General features: G+C 46.9%; 2 protein-coding genes across 6 annotated transcripts in view; one reads left to right on the forward strand and one right to left on the reverse strand.

The window, feature by feature from the left end:
• The window catches only part of LOC147638102 (tRNAse Z TRZ4, mitochondrial-like), an 81,524-nt gene that overhangs the window by 29,531 nt on the left and 32,331 nt on the right, over positions 1–19,662 (reverse strand). For 4 of the 5 annotated variants that reach the window (XM_086798001.1, XM_086798002.1, XM_086798000.1 and 1 more), the window contains 3 exons: positions 17,297–17,341; positions 8,056–8,110; positions 7,905–7,948 (listed from right to left, as the gene is read on the reverse strand). In XM_086798001.1, the coding sequence (XP_086654127.1) occupies positions 7,905–7,948; positions 8,056–8,110; positions 17,297–17,341 (144 nt within the window). Of the gene's footprint in view, positions 1–7,904; positions 7,949–8,055; positions 8,111–8,267; positions 8,374–17,296; positions 17,342–19,662 lie in introns of those variants that run through there. The other variant, XM_086798005.1, reaches the window with a different exon arrangement.
• On the forward strand, positions 2,655–4,071 carry LOC147638103 (uncharacterized). Its single transcript, XM_086796448.1, has 3 exons — positions 2,655–3,446; positions 3,577–3,892; positions 4,000–4,071. Exons 1-3 carry the CDS (start codon positions 2,773–2,775, stop codon positions 4,069–4,071), a joined length of 1,062 nt encoding a protein of 353 aa, XP_086652574.1. The 5' UTR covers positions 2,655–2,772.

A 19,662-nucleotide genomic window follows, 5' to 3' on the forward strand; every position in this document is an offset into this window, starting at 1 on the left:
ATAGCTACAAAACTAGGGTTTGGCATAGCACCACACACACAGTGAAGCACACACATAGAGTGAAGAGAATGAGTGATGCAAAAGAAGATTGCATTGAAATGAGTGGAGTAGAGACTCAACTCCATAATATCAAAATGCAATAAAAGTGGTGGTGTCGTTTCACACCAAATATCCAAGGGGGAAAACCCAAAGGGAGAAAAGTACCCTTGGTTAGTCCATGTTCACATGTGGCACTACTCATAGTATATATGCCAATAAATCCCCCTGTGGTGGCAATGTGAACCTGTACAAGGTCGGCAGCATATCACTCTCTGTAGGAGAGTAAGCCTGAAGCTTTGTGGAGAGCTTCAAACTTCACTCGAGGCAATGCCTTCCTGAATAGATATGCAACATTGTCTTGTGTAGAGCAGTAAGATGATAAGATCTCCCCTGCATGTATCCTCTCCCTCGCATAATGATAATGAATCTCTATGTGCTTAGTACGTGCATGAAACACTTGTCACTGCGTTTCGTGCCATGACTATAGCACTCTGACTGTCATCACTGAGTATGGTTGTAAGCCCAATGGGACGTGCCGTGACAGACTCAACCACGTATCCAAAAGATAATGAGAGAGAGAGAGAGAGAAAGAAAGCTGTATTAATGTCTACTAGAGGCCGAACTCGACCTATGAGACAAATCGATGTACAACTGTCAATGTCTTCTGGATGTCCAAAAAAAAAGGATAAAATGAACATGAAATAAACTATGAAAGTACTGAGCTAGTGGGGGGGGTGTGATGGATGGAGCACTACTGCTAGAGGCTCAGTATGCAACCTATATGCGCAGGGTATACAAGAATGCAATGCAGATCTGTCTAGCTCCAACCAATACCATAATGGGAATAGAGATCTTGCAAAGTACACCACATGGAGAGAGAGAGAAGGAAATAGTGATCTTGCAAAGTACACCACATGAAGCGGGGAACAGGTCTCGCCCCCTTTCAGGAATTTATTCAGGAATTTATTCAGGAACAATCCACAAGCATGCTGGCCAGGATCAATACAATCAATGAATACAAAACAAATAGATATGCCGATGTAGGATATCCAAGTCGATGTCAATGTCTAGCCACGAGATCTCTGATGCCGAGCACACCACGGGGATGACCCATAAGAATCTCTCATTGGGCTAGTACCAAATCCAATATCCAAATTCAAATCCAATGAATCCAAATCCAAGTTCCAAGTCCAAGTCCAAGTTCCAGATCCAAGTCCAAGTCCATATCCAAATCCAAATCCAAGTTTGTATACGAAGATTACAAGGAATAAGTGTATACGATGAAGCTTCAACTAGGAGTTTGTTGCCCAATCGGGATGTAGAAAACTGTCCACAAAGGTAGTATAGATGTGTAAGAACTAGGGTAGGACCATGAAATAGCATTGTGTAATCAGTTAAGTGCCCCAATACATCAAGTGGGCGGCACCGTCAGGGGTTCTATTAGCGGGTAGCTTACAAGTTCTTTTTTTTGTTTTTCGAGCCGGGGTCAGAGACGAGCATGCTCGTCTCTGAGACTCGAGCAGAGAAATGCTTTTGTCACTAGCTTCGTCGTCTCGGTCCTCACAAGCATAGTTTCCAGAAACGGCGTTTCTGGAGCACCGAAACGCCGAAACGTTTCGGAAACGTTTCCAGAAGAAAAAGGGGGTTTCCAGCTTTTATTTTTTTCCAGGGTTCAAAAACCCGCGTGCTCTCTTCGCCGGCATTTTTCGCTTCTTTCCGCCGCCTGTTTGGAGCTGCTCTAGCCATCTACCTTGCCCTCTACTCCTCTACCTCCACATCAGCCCTCTACCTCTCTACTTGGGGCCTCCACCTTTGCCATCTAAGCTCTACCAAGCAAGAAGGAGTCACACCTTGCTCGCAGCCTGCAGGACCAGAAAAACAGCCTCCACTTCTCGAATCTCTCCGAGTCTTCCGACCTCGAACCGCACAAGTAAGTTAAGTAACATGGCTCGGACTCCGGATCCTTTTTGGCAGCATGTGGAGCAAGTGGGGGCTTATGCAGGATCTGGTGGCTCCAGGAAATGGAGATGTAAATATTGTGGGTTGGTCAAAACGGGGAGTGTCACCCGTGTGAAGGACCATCTTGCTCATGTTCCAAACAAAGATGTAGGGCCATGCCCCTCTGTTCCTCTAGATGTTCGGAAAAGCCTTGAAATGTGGAGGCAAAAGCGTTTTGCCGTTCCCGAAGAGGAAGTATCTACAGCAATGGGTGGTCAAGAGCATGAAGCTGGTTCAAGTCAAGCAGCAGCAGCAAAGAGGGCCACCAGAGGCAGAGACACAGGATCAGATTTCTCCTCTACCTCAGTGTCGGGTGTGCATGCAAGGAGGACTCCTTTGCCAGGTGATGTATCACATTCACAAGACACCCCTCCAATAAATACTGTACAAAGGGCTAGCATCCAAGCAGGATTTCAAAAGCAAGCAATTGCAGAGGCAACTAGGGAGCTCACCCGGATGTTCATACGGTGTGCCATTCCCTTTCATGTGGCCAAGACAAATCAATGGAGGAAGACCATGAGGGCCATCAGCCGCATTGGATGCGAGTGGGATGGCCCTACATCTGAGGCTCTGTGGACACGAGAGCTAAAGCGGGAAAAATCATGCATATAAGTGCAGCTAGAGCCCTTGAAGGAAACATGGAAAAAGTATGGCTGCACTATATTGTGTGATGGGTGGTCAGATGTACGCAGGAGAAATGTATACAATGTTTTGGTGTCATGCTGCAAAGGCACTATGTTTTTGAAAGCCATTGATGCCTCCCTCCCAGGTCTCACAGTTACAGGTGCATTTATTTGGACACATATAAGGGAGGCTATAGTGCAAGTTGGGCCTGAGAATGTTGTGCAGGTGGTGACATATAATGGAAGTAATTGTAAGTCTATGGGCTCTATGCTAGAGGATGAATTTCCAGCCATTGTGTGGACCCCTTGTGCATCACATAGCCTCGACTTATTGATTGAGGACATAGGTCAAATACAATGGGTTGAAGCCATCTTTTGCACCGCACGAAGCATGGTGAAGTTTGTGAAGAAGAGGCCAAAAGTCTTGAGCATGTATCGGGCCTACAGCACTCTTGAGCTATTGCAGCCTGCAGCCACCAAATTTGCATACATGTTCATTGTGCTTGAGAGACTCCTGCGAGTCCGTAGAGAGTTGGTACGCACTGTCTACTCAAATGAATGGCTAGAGTGGGATGAGAGAGAGAGCCCCAAGGCAAGAGCTTTTGTGCGTGATGTCATGAGAGAGGAGTGGTGGGTAGAGGTTGAGGGGTTGATCAAAACTCTCAACCCCATCTACACAGTGTTACGCATTACAGACATGGAGGGCAGTACTCTAGGCCTTTTATACGAGTACATGGACAAGATTGGGGAGGCTCTCAACAAGCAAGACTACTTGAGAGCAGAGCAGTAAATCTCCTCAGTCATGGCTACCCTTGCTTTACTTCTTATCTTTATTTTACTCTTGAGTCTTTACATTGGTCTCGACTCTTGACTCTTGTTTTTTGTCCTTTTTTATCTTATGGTTTGATCTCTAAAGGGTTGATGAAATCAAGGCTGTGTGGAATCGGCGATGGGATTGGTTTCACAGGCCGATTCATGCAGTAGCACATGTATTGCATCCTTTGTGGCGAGATGAGGAGCAATACGAGAACGAGGAGCTAGAAGAAGGCTTCATGACATACATGAGGAACTTGACATCTGGTAATGTGCACATGCTGAAATGTATAGAGGATGATCTCTTGGCCTTTCGCAACCAGACAGGGAGCTTTGGTCGAGAGACTGCAAAGCTTCGAGAGACTCAGCTACAGCCTGTCTCATGGTGGGAGAAGTATGGAAATTGTGCTCCCACGCTGGTAATTCACTACCCTTAACTACAGTTTACATAGTACACTGTACAATGTGCATCTTTCTTGTTTCCACTTAGTTCTAATTTCTAATTGTATGTGCATTTCAATAACAGAAACGCATCGCCATTCGAGTGCTCTCACAGGATTGCAGTTCGGGTCCATGTGAGAGGAATTGGAGCACTTAGGCCCTCTTCCATACAAAGAAGAGGAATAGGCTGAGTACCGCTCAGCTAGAGCGGTTGGTGTTTTGTCATTGCAACCTCCAGCTCCTTGAGAGGAATGCCCGACATCCGGAGCCTTCACAGGTGAATGTGGATAAGATCGACATCATGAGGGAGAGGTTCATCCCAGAGATCCCACGGAATGAGCGTGATATGTACACCTTGCTTTATGAGGAGCTGACAGTGCCGAGCCACAACACCCGCTGCACCACCCATTCTCAGAGGCAGAGGGGGGGATCCATCGCTTCCACTTCAGCAGAGGCAGAGGACCATGATCCTACCATTTCTTCATCTGAGCCTGACTCTCATGAGTCGGAGGATGACTCCTCCATGGATGATCTTGATGAGTGATTTTTGGAGCACTTAGCTCTAGGATTTTGTCATGCCAGCAGCTGCTGCCAGCCTGCCAGCCACATGGATATTTTTTGATCATGTTTTGTATTTACTATAGTCTATACATATGGATTATGGATTATGGATGATGGATGATGGATGATGGATCTTGTTTTGTATTGACTCTTTTGAGGCTTGAGCCTGCAGTTGTCATTTCTGAATTTTGATCTATCATTTGAGTCTTTGACATTGAACTTAAGCAAAGATGTATTTTTCAAGCTTTTGTAATGTTTTTATTAATTATATATGTATGTATTAAACCCTAAAACCGAAACTCCGTTTCCCCGTTTCTTCCCGAAGGCCGAAACTCCGAAACTCCGTTTCCCGCCGTGCTCCGCACCCCCGTTTCCGAAACTCGTGGAAACTATGCTCACAAGTTCTCTGAAGGCAGCACAAGCATATGATGTTGAACAACAGCTGCAGATAGTGATGGCAGTTAGTGGAATTCAGTACAACCGTATGGATGGCGTAGAGCAGCCAGTAACAGGTGGTTGTTCTGATGGCAGCAGCCAAGTGGTTGCAGATAGGCACTGGCAGTTGGCGGCAGCAACCAAGTGCAGGCGGCGCTCTCCAACAGGTGGCAACGTACAGAGCGGCAACAACGTCTCACAACAGCAACATTGGATGCAGACTGGAGGCGATGGCAGAGCTGGCTGCAACAACTGGAGCAAAACAAGTTGCGCACAGATGGCGTAGGTGCTGGTGCTATAGGGAGCGCAGCTGCAAGTCGATGGTGGCAGCTGGTAGAACAGGCACAGATGGTGTTTTGGCGGCAGCGAATGGGCGCGGCAGCCAAGCAAGCGTATGGCATGCAGCCAGGTGGCGGCCGACACAGGCTGGCTGTGGGCAGCATACAGCGACAGGTTCAGGTGGTGGTTGACAGGCAGCAACCAGGCGGCACATTAGCTTGGCGGCTCAGAGGCCAGTGGTGTAGTCCAGCAACAACAAGCGATGGCCTGTCCAGCAGGTAGGCGATCACAATAATTTCTAGGCCTTGATAGATGCAAACGATGATGATCCATGCCTTGTCGAAGATGAAGGACTTCACGCCTCAATGATCTTGCTGATCCATCCTACTACACGAGGGGTTCATGCTTTTTTTATACCTTGGGGAAGCCTTGCTTTTTGCCAAAAGCTTTATGCTTTTGCTTTCCTTGCTTCGCTTTTCTCTTTTAGCTTAAAATATTACTCAAATTTTGACCAGCTTTTCCAAGTTCTTTTATGCTTTGCTTTTCTAACTTTAGGGCCTTGCTTCTGCTTTTTGGAAAAGCGACTTTTAGCTTTTTGGTCCGGCTCAATCTCCTCTTTCCGATGGTGCCCTTGGCTCACGGTCAACCTAGTTTGACTTTTTGCTTTTTCTTGAGCAAACCTTACGGTCCCTATCCCGGTTCCCCACTGTAGCAAATTTATGCATAGCCCAGGTATAAAGCATTAGCAAGTAGTGAAGCGGATCTTCCACTATCTTTCGGGTTCCTTGGATCTTGCTTTGGTATATCCCGCACGCCGCGCGGGGAGGGGGGGGGGGGGGGAGGGGCAACTTGCAGTTACATGCTAAGAGTGGCTACCATCAAATTAGAGTGGTACCTTAAGATGTGCACAAAATAGCTTTCAAAACCTGATTTGGACTATATGAATATTTGGTGGTGCCATTTGGTCTAAATGCTCCCGCCACTTTCAATAGAATGATGGATAGAATTTTTAGACCTCACTGCAAGTTCACAGGAACTTTCTTTGATGAAATTATTATCTTTTTAAAGAGTGAGACTGAGCATAAAGAACATCTCACCGTTGTTTTTGAAGAGCTTAGGAAACACAAGCTTTTCATCAATGGAAAGAAGAGGGAATTCTTCTTGTCAGAGATCCATTATTTGGGGCATATTGTTTCAAAAGATGGTGTATGCATGGATCCCGCAAAGATTCAAGCTACAAAGGACTAGCTAGAGCTTCAAAATGTTCATCAAGTCAGGAGCTTCATTGGTCTATGTTCTTACTATCGTGGATTTATTCAACACTTTGCTTTCTTGGCTTCTCCGTTGCATGATTTGACGCAGAAGAAGTTGCATTCCGTTGGTCCGATTCAGAAAGGACAGCTTTTCAAAAGTTGAAGGACGCCATCATTTTAGGGCCTGTTCTTATGATTCCAGACTTGCATAGACCTTTTGTGGTCGAGTGTGATGCATGTGGAGATTATTTGGAGGCAGTTTTAAATCAAGAGGGGCATGCAGTGGCTTTTGAAAGCTATCGCTTGCAACATGCAGAACTGTATTTGCAAGTTTATGAGAAGGAGTTTGTGGCCGTTGTTCATGCCCTACAAACATGGAAGCATTATCTTTTGGGGGCTGAATTTATGGTTAAAACAGATTATCAAAGTTTACGGCACTTCCTCACACAACCTTTGTGGATGTTTTGTCCAACTTTTATGTTTTATGCAAAGTGATGATGGATATGTGTTAAGGTTGTGGCCATGTTCAAATGCTTTAATATGCATTGATGGTGTCAGTAAGTGTGTCAAAGGCCCTAGTCCCCTGGGCACCGCAAGTTTCAAGTCTTGTTGAGGGTCCCTTGGGACATGCTCTAATGATATGGTACGCCAGGGCTGACTGGCTTGGCCTGTGGGAGTGAAAGCTTAGCCCTTGGCCCGGAGGTGGTTGGGGGAGGGACCTACGGTTGGGTGGTGAGCTTGCCTGCACCCTTCTATGTTGTTTGTACTAACCTTGTTTATGCTTTGTGTATTAGGTGATCCTTCGGGAGGAGTCTTCATAGTTTCAAAACATGTCACCAAGGAAATGCTTGTCGATTGAGCTCATTCCCCTCGTACCAAGTTGCATGATTCCAAAACTGCCTCAAGAGGGTTTAAACTTTAGAGGCAGGCATTTACAATATGGAGGATCAGACTTGAGATGCGAGGGCAGTTTTTAAGTGCATGCAAGATTACAAGAAAACAATGCAATAAACACACTTCCAAAAAGGGGCCAGCCATGCAGAGACATTACATTCCTCTTATCAGGGTGATGTAAGCTTGAATTAACCTTCAAAACTTTGCCTTGAGGTTTTTTCATTGAGTCTCATCCGCACATCATCGCACACAACAGCCCTGTCAGCTGTCACATCGGCACTTCAGAGCAGCAACTACTTTACAAATGCTATATGATAGCTATTCAAATTTCATACAGAAGATATGTTCATGCACCCACGTGTGAGAAATGCCAACAATAGCAGGTATATACGCTTCTCATGCATGCTTCATAAATGAAGATGCGGCATTTGTGAAGCACGTACAAGTATAGAAGAGTTGAAAATGTACAAATTTCACTCAACAACTCCACAGGCAAATCCTATGCTTGCAGCAGATACTACCTACTGAGCAACTCAGCACACAGAAGAGTGGGCAGCAAGACACTTACAGCCATTCCAGCTTCACCAATCCCAGCCAGGGTCAGAAGAAGGCCTGCATTTAGAAAGGATACTTGCATTAGGCATTCACCAGATACAAAATCACAAGGACAAACCACCTTCCACCAATTGACATAGCCTTTCTCTGGCTAAAACACATACCTGGAAGACCACCAGTTGTTTCAGAGCAAACACGGGTTAGAAAGATGTGGTCAATCTGCAGACAAGTGTTGCCACATGGAATAGTTAGTTGAGTAAACGGCTAGTTTAAAAGAAGAAATCAACTCAACCATTGAAATTAGCATATAGACCAGCATTAGCAATGTATGGACAATGCAGCTATTCAACACGATATCTTCATTATTTTCACTTACCCTCAAACCCTGGACCAACAACCAAAACTTTAATTTGAGAAAACAAGAAGCTTTGTTCATTTAACTTCCAGCTGATCCTTTGATTTTTTTGGCTAAATCAATCACATTTGTATGCTACGAATTTCCTCCTCTGTTCTTTAAATAAGACTCTTCGTTGTAAACGTAATCTCATGCCTGTGCAGAAAAATAAAAAGCTTTTTGGGAACTTGAAATTGCATCAGTTTTCAGGCACATTCTCAATATACCAGATCTCTAGAAGTCTTTTGTGTAGAGGCTGATTTATGTATAGATTCCATAGTCTTTTGGTGGGCTTTCTCTTGTTTAGGTGGGGACCTATTCGGCATGGCCCACATGGCACTTGATAATTTAACAAAAAGCATTAACTCACACTTCCATACAAGAAATCTCACAAATGGTGCAAAGGATTGCTGATGCAACATTTGTCACACGAGGATACAGTGCTGCTCCATATGCTGCCTTGAGGACCAAAAGCTAGCACCGAACTGCACCTTCCCCCAAAAATGGTATATATCGTTTTCCAAGGAAGTACTGTTGGACACAGGAAGTACTGTCAAAATGATGCATCCATGGTTGTGTCATCTGAACTCGGTTACTATGGTCTATGGCTGAGATATTTTGCAGCCAATACAATTAGGATTCTAGTAAGAAATGAACCAGCCATATTAAATCCTACATTCACTTGAGGACGTTAACCAGGGGAGCTCTACAGGTCTGGAGTATTTGACACATCATCAGTGCCACATCATCACTCATCACTTTTAAGGTTTAGGATTTCACACCCTACGTAAATTTGTGCTTCATAAAACCAGCCATTCATTTTCCTTGCTTCCAACTTAACACTCTCTGCGGATCCAGGATGCTCTCCAATGCCATGGCAGACTCCCATGATCCATCACAGAGGCCAGACATCCTTTCAGCAATCAGACCTGTACTAGCTGAGGATGGTATGACTGTCTGCTGATTGTTGTGAGGCTCCCACTCGCACAATGCCATGCACTTACTACCATCAGGCATTCACAGCAGCTGTTTTTTTTTCAGTTCCTTTTCTTTCCATGGCGGTATTGTATCACCCTTTGGTCTCATAGACCCTTTGGGCCATTGATAGACGTTAATATTACTCTCTCTCAATCTCTCTCTCTCTCTCTCTCTCTCTCTCTCTCTCTCTCTGGCCAAGATGAAAGAACAACATGCTAGACAGGTTGATGGAATGGAGAAAGAGATTGCCAAGATGAATGGAGAAATATAGGACTGCAAGAGGGAAGAAGGAGAAATCAGTCCCTCCATCCTCTCTGAAGTTGCAAACCTCAAGGTGAAGCTTCAGGAGGACACTGTGGAGACTAAAAGGGATATTGAACGAGGGTGGGCTGCAGTAGTGAAGAAAGAAGTTGAGAAGGAGTGAACACGTAACACATGGATCACACCGGTAAGCCCATTGCCTACCAAGATGCTCATTTCCTAAGATTCATAGTAGATGGTTTCATACAAAGACCAAGTTATCTCAATGCCTTCATGTCCCATGCTATAAGGATAGCCATTGGCTAGCTTAGGGCATCATCCCATAGACTGAGGATAGAGACTGGCAGAGCTGGGCGGATATCCAAAGAGGACAGGACATGTAGACTCTATCACACAAGGGTTGAGTCGAAGGAGCACCATGTTTGCCAGTGCCTAGTTTACTATAAGATCAAAGGGAGATTTCACTGTCTATTCAGAGAGGGCTTTGGACCCTTATCCCGGATCATGGAGTACCAGATCAAAGGTGCCTTGGACTCTTCCTACTGGAGCTCAACCGACATATAGAGTCACTACTCAAAGATCCTCGCCTCCAACAGCCCTCCTCTCAGCTTACCATCACCAATTTTTTCCCCATTGGAGGGGCTGGATAGGGAGGCACCAAAGCCCACCACAGTGGATACAGGAGCCTATACCACAGTGCCCCCTCACAGCAGGCCCATGGGAGTCACATCAGATTGGGCACATACGCTCCAAAGAGCTAGACGCCTTCGTCCCGTCAGACCTCAACCACCCCTAGCTCATCAGCCCTGGATTTAGGAGATCCTGGCCCGCCATCAAGCAGCCTCATCTTCGAGGCAGACTATCGACATCACTAGCCTTCTTGTATCACCCATGATGGACATCCTGGATGGGCCCTTGCCTGACATACAGGGTCGATTGACTGTTTTTATTTAGCTCTCCCATATCCCATCATGTATTGTCCCCTATACCTTGCATAGCAGGACCTAGATTTTTCATCTTGTATAATCTCAGAGCTGAGATCTTAGCTTTCAGTTTTTCAATTTTAGTTTAGTGTTGCTTTTTCTTATTTCATCCATGACTAGATTTCTTGGACACTATGTACACATCATTTTGGTCTTATAGACTCTTTGGGTCTTTTGAAGACCTTAATATATGTCACATGTGCGGAAGCTGCGTGTCTTCTTTCAGCCCTAAACACCTTTCCTTGGAGCACATAGATGCAACCATGTAGAAGAGATGGAGCGAAGAGAGAGAAAACAACAGTGTTTTCAGCACCTAATCTAATGCATATTTAATAATACCAAAAGTATGTATGTATATACAAAGCTGCTGGCCATGGGCACTCCCAAAAGGTTGTCTCGACTCAAAAGTCCTAGTCTATGATCAAATCGCCAAGGGGAAACTAGATGATTAATACAAATGCTCGCTCCCCTTTATATAGCCTTACAAGTTGCTGGTCGGCCATTCCTGAAGCTATCGGCCTGTTCACGACTGCCCCGATTGGATATATATCATCATCAATGCATCGTTTTGCACATGGGTTCACATGTAGGCCTCCTGGCTGCTGCCAACAAGATACAAGACCCCCAAAGGAGCTGCCGACTGCTGTCCAGCATCATATGATGCCTAATCAGGCTACCAAATTCAATTCAGCCTTGGAAGAGCACCATGTCCATGTGTGCACATGACAATATAACTCTCTCTCTCTCTCTCTCTCTCTCTCTCTCTCTCTCTCTCCCCAGTTCGCTTCTGCCCCCCCAGTTCGCCATTTTGCCTGTTCGCTTCTACCCCCCCCAGTTCGCCATTTTGCCCCTTTCCGCCAGTTCGCTTCTGCCCAGCCAGTTCGCCTGTTTTCGCTTCTGCTGTTCGCCTGTTCGCTTCTACCCCCCAGTTCGCCATTTTGCCCCTTTCCGCCAGTTCGCTTCTGCCCCCCCCCCCCCCCCCCCCCCCCCCCCAGTTCGCCTGTTTTCGCTTCTGCCCCCGCCAGTTCGCTTCTGCCCCCCCAGTTCGCCTGTTTTCGCTTCTGCTGTTCGCCTGTTCGCTTCTACCCCCCCAGTTCGCCATTTTGCCCCTTTCCGCCAGTTCGCTTCTGCCCCCCCCCCCCCCCCCCCCCCCCCCCCCAGTTCGCCTGTTTTCACTTCTGCTGTTCGCCTGTTCGCTTCTACCCCCCAGTTTGCCATTTTGCCCCTTTCCGCCAGTTCGCTTCTGCCCCCCCCCCCCCCCCCCCCCCCCCCCCCCCCAGTTCGCCTGTTTTCGCTTCTGCCCCCGCCAGTTCGCTTCTGCCCCCCCCAGTTCACCTGTTTTCGCTTCTGCTGTTCGCCTGTTCGCTTCTACCCCCCAGTTCGCCATTTTGCCCCTTTCCGCCAGTTCGCTTCTGCCTCCCCAGTTCGCCTGTTTTCGCTTCTGCTGCTCGGGCCCTTTCCCCACCAACCCTTTGTTCAGGCCCCCAAGGCAGCAACATAAATCTTCTCCCTGCCTGTGGGAAGGACTGCAGAGTGACCTGGAGGGATGGCCCCGAGTCTCCAAGAGAAACTCGAGGCCCTCGAGATGGCAATGAAGGCACTAATCAAGGAGAACAAGAAGACATCCGATTCCAACCTCAATGAGGTGGAAAACAAACTACATCGGCACATCATAGCTCTCGAAGCACGGGTCACGAACCTCGAACAAGAGAACACGGCACTCAAGGAGGAGGTGAGTGCATTGAAAGTGGAAATGGTGGCCATCAAGAATGCTGAGAAGGAAGAAGGGGAGATCAATGACAACACTCTCACGGCCAATGGCATCACTCCTACACATGGCTGCATTACAGAGCTTCCCACATCGTGTACACTCAGGAGAGCCTGCGAGACCTGGGACTATGCCCCAGAACAGATGGTATGATGACGAGTGCAGAGCTCTATACTCACGGCTCCGCATACAGAGAGCCTTGGGAGCCATCACAGAGCAGGAGTCGAGGAGAGAGATGAGGAGACTTACTCGCCGCAAAAGGCGGGCCTTCGCAGAGATACAGGAGCTAGAGATCTTTCATTTCTTCATGAGTAGAGATAGCCCTGTCTCATGGCGGCACTTCAGAGAGCCCCGGACCCCGACACCTATTGCAGACCCACAGACATGGCACACATATGCAGAGGGTCTATACCATGCCCCACAGCAGCCACCTATACCTCAGCCACAGGAGCCTCGACCTACCACAGCTAGCTTCTTTACCCACTCGATGGTACAGGAAGCTATCCGCCGCCTACAGCATGGACGGGCCGCCGACCATATGGGCCTGCAGGGTGAGCACCTCATATATGCAATAGATTCTTTAGCTCCTTTTCTTGCACACCTGTTTAACAGGGCACTAGCAGAGGGTCTGCCTGCGGAGTGGACGATGCACACCATTGTGCCGATTCACAAAACCGGGGATATGCTCGATCCGAGCAACTATAGGACGGTTATGGTTGGCCACATGCTGGCCAAACTCTATGGTGCAGTGCTGGAGCAAGAGCTTAGCTTATATGCTGAGCGAGCAGGTTTACGCTCATCAGGGCAGGCAGGCTTCAAGAGAGCCTTCTCTACCACTGACCATGTATTCACTTTGAGATGTATGATTGATCAGGCCAGAGTGAGGAAGAGAAAGCTCTATTGCTGCTTTGTGGATTTCCGCAAGGCATTTGACACAGTACCACGAGAGAGGCTCTTTCAGCGCCTACAGTCTCTTGGCATACCAGCAGATATGACATGAGGCATCTATGCATTATATGAGCAGGTTTTTGGGTGAGTCAGATGTCCAAGAGGTATGTCTGAGACTATTGCTAGCACCATTGGTGTGAAGCAAGGATGCCCACTTTCCCCCACGCTATTTGGGTTATACATTGATGAGGTGGCTGACTTCATTACACGGGGAGGCGGAGATGGAGTTGATTAAGCAGGTACCTCAGTACATATTATGCTCTATGCTGATGATATTGTATTAGTGTCTGAGTCTCCAGGTGGTCTACAGCAGCATCTACATGCACTCGATGATTTCTGCACACAGAGGGGTCTTACTGTGAACCTTGGGAAAACCAAGGTTATGGTCTTTCATACATCGAGACAGGGCAGGAGTCAGCTGACATTCACTCTCGCAGGCTGCCAGGTGGAGGTGGTGACATCATACGTGTACCTAGGGGTTACCTTCTCTGCAGCAGCCACACGCTTCACCATGGGTTCAGCAGCCAGAGATAGATTGACACGGGGATATGCAGCATTGGCTATGCTAGAGAGACAGTGTCACCAGGCGCATTTTCAGGAGCCCCGGACGAAGGGGTGGCTATTTGACACATTAGTCACACCGGCATTGATGTATGGAGCAGCGGTGTGGGCGCCAGGCCTTGCTACCCATTGGTGGACACAGATAGAGAGACCACAGGCCCTCATGATGGCACGCATGATACGCAGCAAAGCGTCAGTACCTCATGACATTATCCGAGCAGAGTTTGCTGCGCCTCCTATGATGGTAGAGGCCATATTTCAGACCATATGCCTGCTAGACAGATTTAGAGAGATGCCACAGGACAGATTGTCATACAGAGCTTTTGAGGAATCTAGACAGCTGGCTGAGGCAGGAGACAGAGGATCATGGTATGCACAGGTCACACATTGGTTCTCACAGCATGGCCTAGACATGGATCATCTACCACCATTCCAGTATGACAGGAATGCACCACATATCTGTCTCTCTCATAGTGAGAGGAACAGAGTATTGAGGCAGGATCTATGGCAGCTCTATACACGAGAGACATGGATATCGCCTACATAGCCTCTTCCACCGAAGATGCTATACTACAGAGATCACTTCATGAGTATCACTGATGATGGATTTATAGAGAGGCCTAGAGATTGAGACTGGCAGAGCAGCACGGATCCCCCGAGAGGAGAGGGTATGCAGATTGTGCAGAGAGGAGGTGGAGAGTGAGGAGCATTATGTATGCAGATGCAGAGCATATACAGCCATCAGAGAGAGATATCCCATTTTATTCAGAGAGCCACATTCCCTACGCCAGATCTTTGAGGCAGCAGACCAGCGCATACTGGGGAGATACATTCTAGACATACAGCGCCACAGAGAGACATTATTACAGGCTCAGACAGCTCGGGGGGGGGGGGGGGCGACAGACACAGATTACTACATTTTTTCAGAGATCCATCCCCCTCCCAGCCCCTACACGGCAGGGAATTACTCTCCAGAGAGCAGAGACACTTAGAGCCCGCAGGAGACAGAGGACACCTAGCTTTCGGACACCACGCCTATACCAGAGAGAGAGGACAGAGATCAGAGCTCAGTTTCATAGAGAGGGTGCGGAGCGACTGGCTCGCTTCAGAGCACACCCAGGCATGTTCTTCAGGGAGCTGTGGACACCCTTCACTGATGTATACCATTTTATATCCCCAGTATGGTACAGGATGGAGCTAGCTAGGTTGCATATCATGATTGTATACTCCATGCATATAGCTTTGCATTCTCCTAGTAGTAGAGCTCCATCCCCTGCACACCCAGATTCAGCTTTTTTTTTGTTGTTCAGTACTTTTTTATTTTGTTGGGATGACAGAGGATTTCTTTCTTTCTCTCTCTCTCGGATTCTGTTCACTAGAAGTTGAGACAAAGGAGCACTATCTTTTCAGATGCCCATTGTACTATGAGATACAAGGGAGATTTCACTGCCTCTTCAGGGACGGATTTGGGCCATTGTTTCAGATCATTGATTTCCCAAACGAGCCATGCCTGGGACTGTTTGATTGAGCTGCACCACCGCAAAGATCACCTATGCAGAGAGGCACAGAGGCAGACCCCAGATACCTTGTAGCCAACCATCACAAGTTTTTTCATCTGACCCAAGATGGAGGCCCTCGTCGACGACCACGGGATAGCCCTGACCCAGATGCCCCTACTCGACGGACCAAGCAGTGCACACTAAGAGCATATGCGCCACCCCGCCTCCCGGCATCTCCCTAGATAGAGCAGTCCAAGTGCAGTGAGCTAGACGGCGAGACCAATTGGTCCAAGGGGATGCTCCACCCAACAGTTTCAGATCCGAGAGATCCTCCAAAAATATAGGAGTGCCCCTCCGTAGGCAATGGACGTGAAGAGCCTCTATACAATCATAGATGCCCCGGACCCACTTTGATCCCCTCACATTGTATCATTTAGCATTGTACCACTTGCACGTATACAGCTGTTGTTTTATCTCCTCGGGTTTTTTGATCATGTTTTTTCCGTGATTCTGTCACTTCATGAACACATCATAACACTTTTGGTCTCAACCACCCTTTGGTCTTTTGTAGAAGTTAATAGAATCTCTCTCTCTCTCTCTCTCTCTCTCTCTCTCTCTCTCTCTCTCTCATAAATATGGAAAAAAAAAAGAATCTTGGTAAAACCAGGATCAAGCTCTTTTATCACATCCCCTAAGGCTGCAGCCAGTCAGTCGTCCTCATACAAAGGTGATCCAATTAAGCTTGTTCATCGTATGTTTACCTCATAGTTACCTTCACAGCCCTATCTTTTCAATGGGACCAACAGCCCAAGCCCAATTGGCAAGAGGAGGCCAGCCATTCTATCAATGATTGTCACCCTTTTGGGGATTTACCAGCACCTATCAATATTTTACAAATTTATGGACCTTCGGACAAGCCTTGGTAATGGGAGATTATCTAGAAATATGTTTCCGGCACCCTGGACATCATTCCGGGTGCTTAGGAACACAACACAAGCTTGACAAATCATCTCTCGCTTCATGGATACACGGGGCGTGTATCCGCCGGATCATTGGGTTGACTAGGTGGTCACGTGGGGAAAACATGCTCAAAACAGGACATTTAAGTGTGTTCACGTCATTATTATAAGGGGTGGACAAGTTTATTAACAAAGTGTGTTCATATCATCAGGCCGGACTTTTTATTATTCGGGCCCCTTGTGAGTAATAGGTTTTAAACCTATGGATGCCCGGGGATCTTGGACATTGCACACATTAAGGTTTTACCCTTAGCTTGTAATTTTGAGGCAAATAAAATTACGAAAGAAAAAGCGTGAATAAGAAAAACGAAAAACATGGAAAGCAAAAGCATGCACACACACACACACACACACACACACGTGCTCGTCATCATCATTGCCAACTTCTCTCGCCTGCTGCTGCCCGTACAGACTGCAGCGCCTGGCTGTACCTGCTGCGGCTGTATATGGCCGTACAATGTCCCTGTCCTGTACTGTCTGCTGACATGGTGCCCATACTCTCTGCTGATGTGGCTCCTGCACCTGGCCATACTGTCTGATGCCACCTTGCTGACTGGAGTTTCCCTATTTCAACCGCCTCAAAAGTATCATTTTTGTTTCAGTTTTGTTTTCTCATTTCCATATTTGCCATAGCCATGGTCATATAAGCTGCTATAAGCCAAGCACCAACACAAACTGTATATACTGCTGCTCCCCTAATTGTGCACTCAGGTGTACAGAAACCATGATCGATAGCAGGACAACACTCTTCACTATGCTACCTAGACCTTAGGGACTGTGCTAGAAACCCAAACTATTTTGGGGTAGTTTTGTGTAGAGAGAAAGAAGTGCTTTCTGCAAAAAATGTATGCGATCCTTGTTGTTGAGAACCAAAACAGTATTTGGGTGGTCTGTTGACTTTGAATTCAAAACACAAATGCTAAAACCAGTAACATTCTCTATAAAGGATATGAAAGTCGAAAGGACAAAAACCTATTCGACCAGAGGACCATACCTTGGACAGCTTGATTTTGTGTTCTGTGCAATACCGTTGAATTCCCTGAAACAGAAGTTTACAATCATATTGAGAGCCATCACCTAAAGAATCCAACGCGTAAAAGGGTCGCAAAAAAACAAGGTCATATATGAAATGCAATCAAGGGCCTTCAATCTCCTACAAACACTAATGATATTTCAATCTCCTACAAAACCACCATATGCACAATAACTAGCCTAAGCACGACACTGACCATTGAAAGTTGCAACATCCTATCATAAGAAATTATCTATAGGTGACTGAGCCAAACCCTCACATCTGAGAGTCTTACTTGCATACAACGACCATCACAGCGTGCAATCCACATGCAAGGGCCTCCAATTGGGAGGGATTCCCAAGAGGTTGGGACCTTGTCAGGCTTAGGTCCAGAGCTAGCCCAACTACTGGATGTTGGCCTATGGTGGTATTGGACACTAGGATTTTGGTGTAGCGCTGTGATGGGCAGGTTAATACTTGCATCCAGCCTTCATGCTCCAAATTGATCTTTGGTGTGAGCTAGCCAGCTACACCTGATTATAAGCACTCACTAACTTATACAACATATATAACGGGGAGCTGGGATCTCAAAGCAATTTACTTCTCCTCTCTCTGTAAGTATTAAGTTTGCGCATTTTAATCAGCAAGGCCCCATATTTGCATGCAACATTGGCATCATAGCATACCTCTGCTCTTTAGGAGTCTTGCATATAGCTTAGGTTCTCAGCCGTCCATGCTAGGAAGAGTGGCACCATCTGGACATAATCCCCGTTATTACTAGCTATGAATGAACTCTTAGTAGAGAGTTGGGCTGCAGTACAAGAAGAGGCACATTGGGGTTTGGCGCCCATGCCTAAGCCTAGATATCTGAAGTACAAGCTTTTGAGAATAGGAGATCGTCCAAAACAACATGTGCATCTTTCATGTTCAGTTCTCATGAAAAATGAAGGTGTAAACTGTTTTTAAAACAATATGAAGGGTCTGACGACACGTATGGAGGTGCAGAGAGCTTGAAGCCACTTAACTATTGAAATGATTAAGACTCAAACGACCATGAACAAACTGTTAGCAGTCATCTCCTGTCTGTACCATATTACTCAGTAGGGAGTGAGGGCCTCTGTTGTGGGTGTGCCCGCCCGGTTAGGAGTTTCTCCATTTTTCCTCATTTGCCCATATTTTTTCCCGGTTTTCGCTAGTGATGGAGGGGACTGTATAAGGTGCCCGACTGTTTTTCTCCTGGCCGACTCATTTTGCTGCTGGCCGACTTGTTATGTGTTGGCCGCCTGGAGTCTCTATTGGCCGACTGGAGTCTCTACTGGCCGACTGGATCTTGCCCCCCCACTTCTCCTTGTACTGGATTTCGGGTATATAGTAGAGTTTATACAACATTTCTCTCTCCTGCAGTTCTGCGTTTCTGTTCTCACATGTGTTTGTCTCATTTCCACTGCCCATTCCCACATGGTATCAGAGTCCCATGTGGCTTGAAGCTTGGAGACAGTGAGAGCGTTCGCGACATGAGCAATTGGTGCTGATTGGAGTGCTTTTGGGCTGTTCGGGACGTGGAGAAGCAGGTAGAAGGCGGGCATCATTGTTGGACAGCCACCTTGCATAGCAGTTGCCCTTCACAAGACCTCGTGAACCCCGGAGATGGTAGATTTGCTTGAGATGGCAGAAAAGCATGTGAAGATCCCCACCCTCCTGACGTTCCCGGTGTACCGACAATTGGACGAGAACTATGGCATGTGAAAGGTAATGATGGAGTTTGTCCTAGAGTCTTATGATTTGGCTGATTTCATTGTGGTTGGAGTTCCAAGACCAAAGTTGGAGGAGGAGGAGTTTTCACTATCTACTAGGAAAGAGCGGGAGGCTCAGGCACAGTTATGGGATCGTGTCAATGCCCGTGTGCATCCTTTCATCTTCCTTAATTGCACATCTCAAGTGATCAATCACATCAAACACATGACGCTGGCTCCAGGGATTTCGCAGCACTTGGCTTCTTCGTACAATAGGGTATCGCCCATGAAGAGAATTTCCTTGGAAGTGCAGATGTGAGTGATGAATCCTGCAAAGTCTTCGATGATGCGAGAGCACATCAACAAACCCCAAGCTCTTCAGCAGGAGGTTCTTCAGGCTGGGAAGGAGATATCTTCAGAGGATATGGCCATCACTTTGTTGTCTCATCTTTACCCCTCAGTACTCAGCTTTCTATTCTTCTTTGATCATCAATGGGAGGCTCAGTACCATTACATGGGAGGAGCTTGTGCAGATGGTTTTGGACTAAGAAGAGCGGTTTTTGAACCCTCCACAGGGCGAAGGTTTTGAGGCTTTGACTGGCCATCACTCGAAAG

Source organism: Cibotium barometz, chromosome 5, assembly GCF_041138505.1.
Source record: "Cibotium barometz isolate CiBa-2024 chromosome 5, ASM4113850v1, whole genome shotgun sequence".
Classification (NCBI taxonomy): domain Eukaryota; kingdom Viridiplantae; phylum Streptophyta; class Polypodiopsida; order Cyatheales; family Cibotiaceae; genus Cibotium; species Cibotium barometz.

Coding starts and splice junctions, on each gene's coding strand:
- LOC147638103 (XM_086796448.1), top strand. CDS start 2,773: ATGTTTTTGAAAGCCATTGATGCCTCCCTCCCAGGTCTCACAGTTACA. Junction 3,447..3,576: donor GACTACTTGAGAGCAGAGCA/GTAAATCTCCTC, acceptor TGATCTCTAAAG/GGTTGATGAAATCAAGGCTG. Junction 3,893..3,999: donor GAAATTGTGCTCCCACGCTG/GTAATTCACTAC, acceptor TTTCAATAACAG/AAACGCATCGCCATTCGAGT.